The sequence below is a fragment of the Andrena cerasifolii genome, chromosome 5, assembly GCF_050908995.1.
Source record: "Andrena cerasifolii isolate SP2316 chromosome 5, iyAndCera1_principal, whole genome shotgun sequence".
NCBI lineage: Eukaryota > Metazoa > Arthropoda > Insecta > Hymenoptera > Andrenidae > Andrena > Andrena cerasifolii.
The window spans coordinates 7,751,026-7,763,042 of record NC_135122.1 but is presented as its reverse complement, the minus strand read 5'-3'; the positions used below and the strand labels follow the sequence as shown (position 1 = coordinate 7,763,042).

General features: G+C 46.3%; 1 protein-coding gene across 1 annotated transcript in view; it reads left to right on the top strand.

Moving 5' to 3' along the window:
* Window positions 1-12,017, top strand: part of Cv-c (RhoGTPase activating protein) — a 277,255-nt gene that overhangs the window by 209,542 nt on the left and 55,696 nt on the right. Inside the window, exon 9 of the mRNA XM_076813303.1 lies at window positions 5,649-5,720. Coding sequence (XP_076669418.1) covers window positions 5,649-5,720 — 72 coding nt within the window. The remainder of the gene's footprint in view (window positions 1-5,648; window positions 5,721-12,017) is intronic.

Here is a 12,017-nt window from a genome sequence, read left to right as displayed (position 1 = left end):
CCGTTGTACTTTGTTAGGCGGGTCCGAGAAGAATTCCCGTGTCTCGCGAGCGAGACATCGATTTATAACGAGAATGCTCCGTTGGGACCGTTAATTCCACCCGCGAACCTTTAATTCCACTCTTCATTGTACTGGAATTCTACGTTTCGGTGGCAATCGTTGCCACCTGGGCGAGAACTGTTTCCCACGTGAAGCTTTCCAGTTGATTTCATTGCACATAAGTGCATCGGTGTGCGTAGCGTGCATTGGCACGTAAGATTCGAAAATGGTAATGGTAACAAGAAAATTACTTTTCTGTAAATCGGTTCGCACGTGTTCTACGATTCTCAGAAAAAGACTCTCGGTGCATTGAAATTTTGACGGCCGCGCTATCGATTTCTGGGCCCGCGAAGAACAGGACGCAGCGCGTGGCCCGTGGAAAAACAAGCGGCCGTAAGGCAGCGAATAAATTTACAATATCTGACGTGGAAAGGAAACCAGCGGTTGCGTAGGAAAATATTTGGAACGCTGGAACCGCGGTCTACGCTTTATGCAACAGGGGTTAAACGGGAGTTTATGGGCGACTTTTGACGTCAGTGTCGAAGTAGGTCGAGCATTAAAAGCTACAGGCCTGGCCACGCTCGATGGAAGAGTCACAGGCCCGCGGTACGCTCTGGGTTAGCGCGACAGACCGAGAATCGAAGGGCGAAGGAGATGCTTATCCGCGCCCGTGTCGCACAATACCGCGAGGGCGGTCGATTGTCCACGGATTTGGGTCGGATCCATTGACGGATATCTCTTCGCGCAGCGTTCTTCCTCGTTCTGCGGTGGAAGCAACCGCGACGACGGGTTAAATAATTCTCCTCCAAGTTTCCTTGTTCCTTCTTTTCAGAAGGAAACGCTGCTCCGAGAAATCGTGTTTATTTCAGCCGTAGGAAATATCTCAAACCTTACGAAGCTACTTTTAATCGCGTAGAGAGAGAGAGAGTTTCCATTCCTTCACCGGCATCGTTTCATCTCGGGCTCGACTTCGATATCCGAATGGCTTCGTTTCCTTCGATCCCGATCGTCCCAAGACACCGTGTTCCGCCATCACTGTGGGAAGATGAAATTAAATTCAGCGCAAAGACGCCACGTTCAAGCTGAAACGCTCCTCGTGTAGCTTTACGGTGATATTACTTTCGTTTGGAGAGCGACCAGACACGCTCTTTCCAACAGGGAACAAGATGTACCATCGGATGTTGGGCTTGGATTGAAACGAGAACGATACCGGATCCCCTGAGAGCGTTTCATTGCGTCTCCGGGGAGACGATAAAATGCTCCGAAGGAATCTTTCTCTCTGCGTTACTTAAACGTTCGAATGCGTTCTTTTACTTTTCATTCCACGGAGACCGATCCACTCGCAATTAGGGGCTCCCCAGATTTAATTAAACACTTCGCTCTTTCATGCTTGGAAGCCGTCGTATGAATATTAATATTGGTGTACATGTACGTACGTGTTCCAAGTGAAGCCCACCAACACCTATCGGTCGCCTCAATGACAGGCTCATCTGGGAGCGACTGTACAGCGTTTTCCGTCGATGAGAATTGATCCTGGTTGGCAGTACGCGTCGCGATGACAATTCGGTTGGAAAGTTGCCTGTTTCTGGATTGTCGCGTCTGGCCGCTGTCGCCTGAATTGCGTAAAAGCAAATCTCCTTACGAAAGGCAGCGTGTAGAACGGCTCCACGGTGCCGTGCACCCGCAGCCTTTTATTCCGCACGAAGTGACACACCTACGTGCCGCTTTATTCAGGAACATTGGCTGGAAGTCTCGAGCGGCGACCTACCGCAAAGCCGTATTATTTCGACGTCGTGGATTTCCGTACCATCCGTCTTTCGCCGAGGAGACAACGAGGGTGCGGGCCGCTAAACGATGAATCATTAAGAGTCTCGCCCTTCGAAAGCTCGAAATTCTCGTTTCACGGCGCTCCGCGGTTGCCGCGCGACGAACCTGATCGCGCGGGAGCTTTTGCCATTGAGAACGCGCTCTGTCGCGAATTAAGAATTTATAGAAGGGAGCTGAAGGTACCTGGGAACTATAATCGCCGGAATAACAATGCCTTCTGCACTCTGCTTCTACTTTTACACGTGCTGTATAATTTCTAACTCTACTATTTTTCTCTTTCTTGTTTTCTGATATGTATTTGTTTGTTTTATCTTCTTATTATTTTCGTAATGTCTACTGGCGCAATAAAAAATTATTATTATTATTATTATTCGGAATTGTGTATTAATATTTGAAGGTGAAGAATTCAATCACTATGTGTACCTTTTGGAAGCTTTTGATATTCGGATACAGATTCTAAAACACTATGACAGATTCGCGAAGAATGCCCCATGTGTGGTGAAATCGGTTTGTTAAATATGAGAGGATCAGGAGACTCCGTGGAAGCAGTAGCTTCAAGAACCTATGGATAGATAAGGTCCATTGTAACCCCATACTTAAGGGGTCTCCCTACTTTAACGGCCTGAAAAGGAGCGCGATATGTGGGATTTTTTTTAAAGGGAATCCCTCAAATTATATTAATTGAAAACTTTATGCCTATATTTGTACATATTTAGGCAACATTTTGAAAAAAAATTATTTAAAAAAACCGGTACCTAAAACGTTAAACACGCTTTTCTCAAAACGATGTTTTTCGGATTGGTTAGCATGATATCACAAAAACCAATCACCCGATTTACTTCAAACTTGGTATATATCTTCAGTACATGTCCCATTCTCTTTGTTACTAAAACTATGTCGCTTTTTTACAAAATTAGGCTTTTGCGACTTAAAAAACCAGCGAATTTTTTGCAGAAATCGATATCTGTTTTAGACGTTACCATTTTTTTTTTACTTTTCAGTATTTCTGATTTAATCTAGTTCAGGCGATAGCCACACTCGTGCAGATTACAGAAATTTTTAAATTTTCTATTTCAGACAATTACAACGGCTGATTTTATGCTAACCATGCGCATATGATTTTTGTAAGGCGCTCTATTTGAACCGCCATAACTCCGGATATAACCACTATTTTTGCATACATGTTTTTTCTTCATATTCTCTAAAGATTGACAAATAAAGCCACAAAGCTGCAAGTAAATATATCTAATGGTTATGTTTTAAAAAATTTCCAAAGTTCGCATCATTTTTCGTCCGTCAAGATAGGGGCACCCCTTAAGCAATGATCAGAGCCACGCTCACCGATTTCCAGCAACACTCGCACTCCGCAGCCGACCTAATAAAACTCCACGCGGACTACGTTCCGCTGATTAATAAGCATACATCGACACATCCAAAGAGAAAGGCTCAATTAAGTGTCCCTGTAAGCCGCTTGTCGTCCCCCTTCATCTCCGTCGCATTTCACTCGATTTATACCCGCCGGCCGTACACTTGAATTTGTAACCAGGCATTCCGCGCGGCCCTCGAAAACATTGCAGCAAGATACGACAATTAATCTCCCAGGAAGCTTTTAAAGGCCGCAATCAACACGACTACCGCGCGCTGTCGCGCGTCGCGGATAAGGAGCCCGGCCGCGATTGGAAAATAAAGACGTTAACCTCCTCCGTCCACCGGGGGCCCCTGTCCCTCTTCTGGCCGTGTAAACCCGCGAGCAACGGCTTCCCGCTGCTCGGGAAATCGATAAATTCACCGCGGCGATATCGATAGTGATAGCTACCAACGTTTTATCGCCCGGTCGATGCGCGATCGCATCGATATCACCGCTACGAGTCCTCTTTTTCGTCGCGGCGGGTGGTCCGCGGCCGGTGGTGCTCCCTGAACGCCAGAAACGCTCGCTCCACGGCGTTCTTTTTCTTCCTTCCAAAGCCCCCTTCCGTTTTCGCTCCGCTCCCCTCCTTTCCCTACCGGCGTCCTCCTGCAAATTCGCACGCGCCGTCGCACAAGACCTGTTCCCTTTTCCGCCTCGTAAATCCCCCGTGGGAATTTTGCACGCCGCTCGACGGGCAATTAACCGCGGCGCAGAAAGAACCCCGTCGAAAGCCACTCCAGCCGCCGCGCAAATCCGTCGCGGACGGCTCCGCGGTCTTTTTGCGCGGGCACCGCGGGCACTGCGCGGAAGACGGGCCTTCTTGCTTGTCGCTTCTATGTAAATTTCGGGGGGATCCTCGCGGTTCTGTAGATTTTGGTGTATAAAGTGGTCCCCTCAAAGTATTTTGCTGTCAGATGATTGGCTCACCTCAATCGATGTACACCACTTGCAGGGGCGCACCGTACAATTTTATACATTTAACGTCAAAGAAACTAACGACTTTACGTATCCATTAGTCCACTACCCCCTTAAATTGAAAGCAGGTGCAAAAATTGGGGCGCCAGAAATTTTCTTGCATAAGGGCAGCAACCACCCTCGCGCCGGCCCTGCGCAAGGGATACATGAATTGTAAAACAGACGTACGCGAACTTTTGCACGGTACATATCGTAGATAGAGCAAGGAAATTGAAAGAGAGAACGTGAAAATCATAAAGATCGTGTTTATCATGTTCCGCCACACACACTCAAAAATCATATCGCGCATAAGAACATCGATGTACGTGACTCGTATAGCGACGAAGCTTGCCATCCGTGGGTCATCGAAGTCGATAAAGCACGACACTCTTTTCCCAGTCCTAACCGAGTCAAAGAATTTATCTGAACGGGCGGCGTATCTAATCTCCAGCATTCGACTTAGATGCCAAATAGGTGGTGAATGAGCATAGTTCGGTAGCACTTATCCCTTATCGCGAGAATATCCCATTGTCCGGCACGCCTCTCAAACTGAGTCCTTTATTCTTCGTTTCTCATTCACTAGCCGAGCTATTTACACAAGATAAAACGCGACACATTCCGGGCGCCGTCTTCAACCACAGTGACGCGGGAAAACTGAAGCAATATCCATCAAACAAATCATTACTTCATCGTTATCCGAGTCCATTGCTTCGCAGAGAACACGGGCGCGCGCCGTCTGCTAAAAGCCATTGCAAACATCTTGGAAAGCTGTCAGGGATATCCCCGTAAAATTCCATCCTCACGATCGATAGTGTTGCATTATTCCCCCCCCCCCCGTAAATAAAATTCTACCCCGTTCTAGCAGCTTCCAGCGACGTGTCCACCCTGCCCCTCTCGTCGTTTGTCCGTGATGCATTCCTCGCTGGCTGCAACAGCGCGCTAGCAACTTTTTCGCGTCCCCTGTCGTCACAGTCGGCCGAGGCATCTCGTTCGTATAATGAAAGGCAACGTATCGACGTGGTTACCGCTTTTTCTGACGAGAGACCTTCATTCACCGAACGAGCGCGGGGTTGCAGAAGGAATCTCGGCCCCTTGCCCACTAACGATCGGAATGTTTGTCCATGTAAATGCGCTTCCCCCGGCCCTTTTTTCCGTCGCGGCACGCTGGAAACGAGTTTATCGCAAGCGCGGGACGAATGCTGGATGGCTCACTGGGGCCTATCGTTGTCGATAATGATTCCACTGTTCGCCGCCGTTGCAACCCATTAACTCCTGAATCAGCGAGGAAGATTGCGCCTTCCTTTTCGACAGCCGAGCGTTTTCGTGTTCTGGCGGACGTTTGTCGCGGTCCGCCGAGCATCCCGAATGCGGCGGTATTCACCGAACGGGGTATTCTAATCGGTTTTCCCTTTTGTTGCAGAGATCGAAGCGCAAGAGGCTTGCAAATGGCTGAGGGCGGCTGGATTTCCGCAGTACGCGCAGATGTACGAGGGTGAGTCGAACGTTTTCCACTTTCAAATCTCTCTGTATGGGACGTGACGTGTTCGCGCAGCGTTCTCGCGATTGTATGAGACGATTGGGCAAGATATTGCCAGGATGATAGTGCGATTACGTTCCAATAGAGAGGCATGCATTATACCTGCAGCTTTGGCCATTTCTTTGCCAACTCTCTATTTACATATTTCGAGTACCCCCTTAAGGGCCCATTCTACTTTGCCGGTCGAAAAAGAGGCCTACATTCATGATTTTTTTTTGTCAGGAACTAATGTACCGATTTTAATGTTTTTCGGGTTTAAATGTTTATTATTGCCCCTATAAGACACAATCATTCCATTTTTATCATTTTAGAAGCACTTTGACGCCGTGGATGACTTCCGCAGTGTTCTCACTGAGGCACAAACGTTGCGACTTAAATCCACACATTTGTAATTATATTTTGAAATTCTGAAAAATACAGTAAGGAATAATAAATATTTACCGGAAAAAGAATTCATGAAAACAGGCCTCTTGTTGGACCGGCAAAGTAGAATGGACCCATAATATTATTTCTTGGAGCATTTCCAAGTAGAATGGTAATTCCAGTCTTTTCTTAATCGTCCTCTTCACTTTTATTGTGCTTAAACATCACTGTATCAGAAATGTCAAGTATTTGTCTTGATATATCACTTAAGATTGAATTATAAAACAAGTAGAACGTATCCTGCAACAGCCTTAGAACCGTACAATAGGGTAGATCCCAGATAAAATCGAAATCTTCGTCGTTGAAAATACATTCCCGATGAGCTGACGCGACAGTGAAGCTCACAATTAGAATGAACGACGATCGCCGCGGGGGTGAGACCTCGTTATCTCCAACAGTTCCAATTTACTTTCAATTTATTTGAACGACGATCTAGCTTGATCCCTCGGTAAAAGCCCCGCTTAGCGCCTCGACTTTCAAGGATTATTCTTAAACGACGGGACGTGAAGTGGGCATAGAGAATTGTCAGGCGATGTCCAGGTCGGGCGAGATTATCGTTGAAAGAACTTTCACGAAATTCGAGCGGACCCTCGTTCTTCTTCGTTCTTCTCACCTCTCCGGGGGCCATGTGGTTCTTTTCAACCGAGGGGGCCACCATTTTTCGTTTCCAAACGGTCACGTATGGCGAAAAGTGTGCTGCTGCCCGCTCCAAAAAGGGGTGACCCTTGAAATAGGGGGTGTTAGCTTTCAGGGACTGCAGGCAAACAGGATCATTAGCTCGAGAGGGATGAGGATTACTCTGAGGTACTCCGAATAACCGAAAACTCTCAGTTGCTTTGAGAGGTATTTTCACAATTCGTCATACAAAGCAGTGGAACGATTTCTCAGTAATCCTGCCACTTCTCTAAATAATTTTCATGCTTCTGGTGAATGTAAAATCCAATGGACACATCTATTTTTCTATTGTGGGATCTATATTCTTATTTCTATACTAGAACCTCTACTTCAAATACAGGTAGATTCGATTATGGCTAATTTATTCCAGCCATCGTGAAAGTTGCAACGAATAGTTTGCAAAATGAATTGCTGTCGAAGCCCGTTAAATCAGTAATGCCATGACTTGCTGCACGTAGACCAATTCGATTTCAAAGAAAAATCGCGTGTGGTGGGAACACAGGCGTCAAGCGGTCGTCTCGAATGGAAAAAATGGAGCGAGGTTCGAAATGGAACCGGGAGGGTGGCGGGAGCAGTCGGAGTGTAGGCTTACATGTATCCTCATGAACGAGAAGAATCGTCAGTTTGAAAGAGGGTGGTCCGTGGACCACCAAAAGCGGACGAATGGGAATGTTTCGACGGCTGTCTCTCGTGTACGTGAGATTTTTACTAATATGCTCGGCCTCGGAAACAAAGGTCCCCCTGTGTTTCGTGTTTTCTTTTTACCGGCTACGTACCTCCATAATATTAGAGTATAAATCTGAAGGTCTCATTGTTCGACAGCCTTGGGCCAACGACTGCGCTTTCGTTTGCAATTCCTCGACCCGAGACAGGTAAAGAAACGTAATGAATCGACTCGGTGGTTCTAATAATAATTGCAAAATGCGCGGAGGTATCCTTCGTGCGCCGAATTTCTGTTAACAGCCAGTGAAAAAGTTGCGTTACTTTCAACTAATATTCCATAGAATATAGTACCATGCACCAAACTTGATTTTCTGGAAAAAGTTGCAAGGCTTCATGAAATTCTGCAATTTTTTAATTCGACTAGCTGTCAGTTAACAATCGCATGGAGAGCGTGTTCGTCGCGTTAATTTTCATTAGTCGTAAAAGGGAAACAAGTCATTCTGCCTGTGTCTTTGGGTTTCTTCAGTCATCTCTCAGTCTCATTGCGCTAAAAAATCTTGGACAAACGTCACCTGCTATAAGTCGTTCGAAAACACGGCGGCCAAGTGGAGGAGGAGCAAATAAACAGCGGCATGAAACAATGGCTCGCTAATGGCGCTGGTAAGAAGGGTACAGGCCGGTTACTGTCGGTGCAAATGCAACTGCAAGAGTGCACGTCTGAGCGAGAGTGCAATAACGAAGGCATTGTTGGCAGGCGCCGCGACAAAGGGCCCATTATGATAAGTATTAACATGTCCAGACGCATCAAGCTGCTCTCTAATAAGTCTACTCGCGTTGCCATTCGATCCGCTCTGCCCACGTGTCACTCGTCACTGACCACCCCCTTTCACGGGATAGTCTAGCGGTGGATTCTAGTCAGACTTCCATTAAACCTCCAGTGCCTAAGTTCAAAACCATTAAAGCTTCTTAAAAACACAGGTCGGTATTATGGAAACTTCAAAGACAGAGTCCCTTCAGAAAGCTACAATCTCTGACGCAACTGAAAAATCCTTAAAGCACTGAAAAACTTTCATCTTCCTATCGATGACCGCATTGTTCTTTCACACGGGCACGCGCAAATCATAGCTCAGAGAATTCCAAGTGCAATCTCTTATCCACTGACTTATCACTCTGCCGAGCACAATGCACCCTTCCCCAGAACTTTCTCCCTCGGAGCTGCGAATCCCAAATGCAGCCTGAACACACGATGGACATTCGTGCTCCATCGTCGGCCACTTTCATATCCTCCGGATGCGTATCGCGGATACCAGAGACGGTATCATGTTCGAGGTAAACGAAGTTGCTCCTAACCTGCCAAGAGAGCGTGTCGCGTGGTAACACTGACACGGTAACGCCAGGTGTGTGCACCGCGGGTAAAAGGACTGATAACTCGTGTTCGCCAGTCATTAACGTCCTTGGGCCGACGAGTAATTCCCGGCTGTTTCTTCAATTTCAAGAGCTAATGCGGGAATAATAATCAAGTGTACGTCGCGAGCTCGATGATTAATGACGGCCGGCGATTTTTCACCTGGCCAACCAGCCACTGCCAATTTGCTGTCCAGATAGACTCGCTGCCGGCTAAATGCTACAATGTTGAGCGAGATTTATGCGGAAGCTGGTCGAGATTTTAGTCGTTGAATTACATTGGCCGCGTCGGGACGTCGGCGTAAATTCTCCGCTGTCTCGTTACTGGGTTTGTTTAAATCAATTTCGATAGGGTTGGAAAGATTGGATCGCTGGCTGGTAGCTTCGACGGAGCTGCTAGGTAGTTGAGCTACTATTTGGCCGAGTAAGTCGAGCAAGCTGCAGGTGTTCCGTAGATGTCTTTCAAACTCTCGAAGATTTGAGATTTCACTTTTGAACGTCATAATTTATCATTGAGTAGCCAGCTTATAACGAGTACGAATAATTGTAACTTAAAAGGATCCTCCTATTTGGTCCACTGGCCGTTCAATTAAATGGCTATTTAGTCGTAAATGCAAGCTAGACGCTAGACGTGTTTCTGAATGTACATATATATTTGCTTGGTTTTATTTAAATTCTGTTGGTGGCGTTGCACGATACTGAAAGCTAAAGCAACAGCCAATGAGATACGCGTAGAGTTGTCCAATAACTTTGCTAGATAATAATTCCTTCGAACTTTGAAATAGCACACGAGAAAGTAGCAAACGAGCAGTGTTTATCTATGAACTTGGCGAGCTGGCAGAGGTTCAAGCTCCTTCCATGAACTCGTCTACTGTTTTAACGCATAACTCTGCCGGGCGACAAATGTGTACATGAATAAGTCAAGATGGTCGAGAAGTATAGAAAAATAAATAAATAAAAGGAAACGACTTCGGAACAGAAGACGAGTAATTCACAGCGTTGCTGATTCCGGTACGGAAGATGCTTTCGACTGCTGTTATCAAGTTCTGACGCTTCGCTTTCTTAAAAACAGATAACTTCAATTCCGATTCTGTATCGACAGATTACTTCTAATATTATTACAGCCGAAGTCGCTGGGCAGAGATTGTGACATCGCAGTGGACAAACTAACAGATAAAATGGTTACACAGAAAAGCACTTTGCATGGGGAGTACATGTGCAAGTACATACGTGGCACTTGTAGAAACGTGACTTAAGACTGAAACAATCATACGCATAAATTTTGCCAATCGGCAAGGATGTCCGAGACAGCAAAGAACCAGGATTCAAATCCCACAGCCACGGTGTCTGGCAGCCGATTTCTCTGCCACTCGCGAATTAAGGGCGAGCGTATCGCGAGAATTTTCTTGGAGCAGGAGTGAAGGGGAGTGCGGGGGGGCGACGGACGTTTGCAAAATCGGCGAACAACCGACGACACTGTTCCTTTCCCTCGAAATAGCGCGGAGGCGAGGTGCGGTCGAGCGTTCAGCCGTGCGATGAAAAGCGGTCTGTCGGACGGTATCCATCCGTCGCTAATTAGCGCACACGTGGATTAACCGTGTGGATCGCGTGTAACTGCAGCCGAGGGTGTATAAGAACGTAAAGTATCGAGTCACGCCTCTCCCGTTTCCATTATATTAATCAAACGAGCCGAAGGGGAGGGAACAGGGAGTCATGTAGCCGGGGTGTAGGTCCGGTTGTTGCTCGACAACGCTGACTAAACGCGAGCGGACTTGCTGCGCCCCGTGTCTGTACGCCGCGGCGCTAAACCGTCGGAACGTGTCCGTCGTCGTGTGAAATCCGATCGGGGAAAAATTTTACAGATACCGCCTAGATTTTTCGTATTCCTGGCTAGGAGCGCGGCGCGGCGCGTGAACGAGTTGCCCCTGGCGATTTCTCGCCGAGGAATCGGAGCTAATGAGCCGGGGGGGGATCAGGCCGATCATTGCAGTCGAATTTACCGACGAGGCCTCGATTACCTCGCGCGAGTCTTCTACGCTTGTTGCTCGGTGTGCCTTCAAGATCAGAATTCTAAAATCGTGGCGGCGACTTGGGTACACAATGCGAGGATCGTTGGGACACTTTAGAATTTCTTTAAAAATAGGTGTAGCGAATAAGATTGATATAGTAGACTAGATGTCTGCGTGAATTGGCTAGCTGGATTCTACTGTTAAAAATAGCGACTCAGTTTATTAGAGGGTTGACGCATCAAGATTGTAGGAAAACTGCTTATATACCATGGATGAATAATGTTCTTTCAGAAATTTCCATCACGAAAAGAGGGATTTGCCACTGTGTTTTTAGTGAATATAGGCTCTAGCACGCCCTACCTAAAGTCTGGTTAACATTGCTTCCTCCCTTCTTACTGAATCGAAGACCTTGCAGCGAGAGGGGTGTAACTCCATCTTTACCAGGTTCGAGTAAACTAGAAAAAACTGTTTATAAAATTATTGCTGTGACATAACGTTAAAAGGAGAACACTAATTGAAAAATTTACATTTTCACACGAAAAGTAGGAGTTGTTGAGTTGATAAGTTTTTATTTCTATTTTCGGCGAATTTTTCAAGTCTGGAGGTGCACCTGTCTTGCACCAAAGAGTACAAAAATCATTTTGTTGCTTTATTAATCAAATATGGAAGAAATACGTCGACATTAGTTGGAGACATAAAAAAATAGCATTATTTTTGCTCGTCATCAGTATCTGTGGAAATATCATCATCCTCAGTCAATGCACATTTGAGAGCCTTATAAAAATGCTGCTTATCAGGTATGTGGGACGTAGTTGGTGGCTAACTGCATTACGTCGTTATATTTTGTCTTTTTCAGTGGCAAAAGAGCAGTGTACAGTGGATTCTGGGGCTCAACTGATAGATTGTACATCACTAGATTGATGCACGAAGGAGGCAGATCCGGATCTGCATTCGTATTGCACAAAACGGGTAATGGGTGCGAGTCTAAATTTTGAAATAAATTGCTCATTTGTTTTCGGTTTTGCATGAAACTCGCGCTAAACGATGTAGATTTTTTTTACGAATGTTACACGTCATA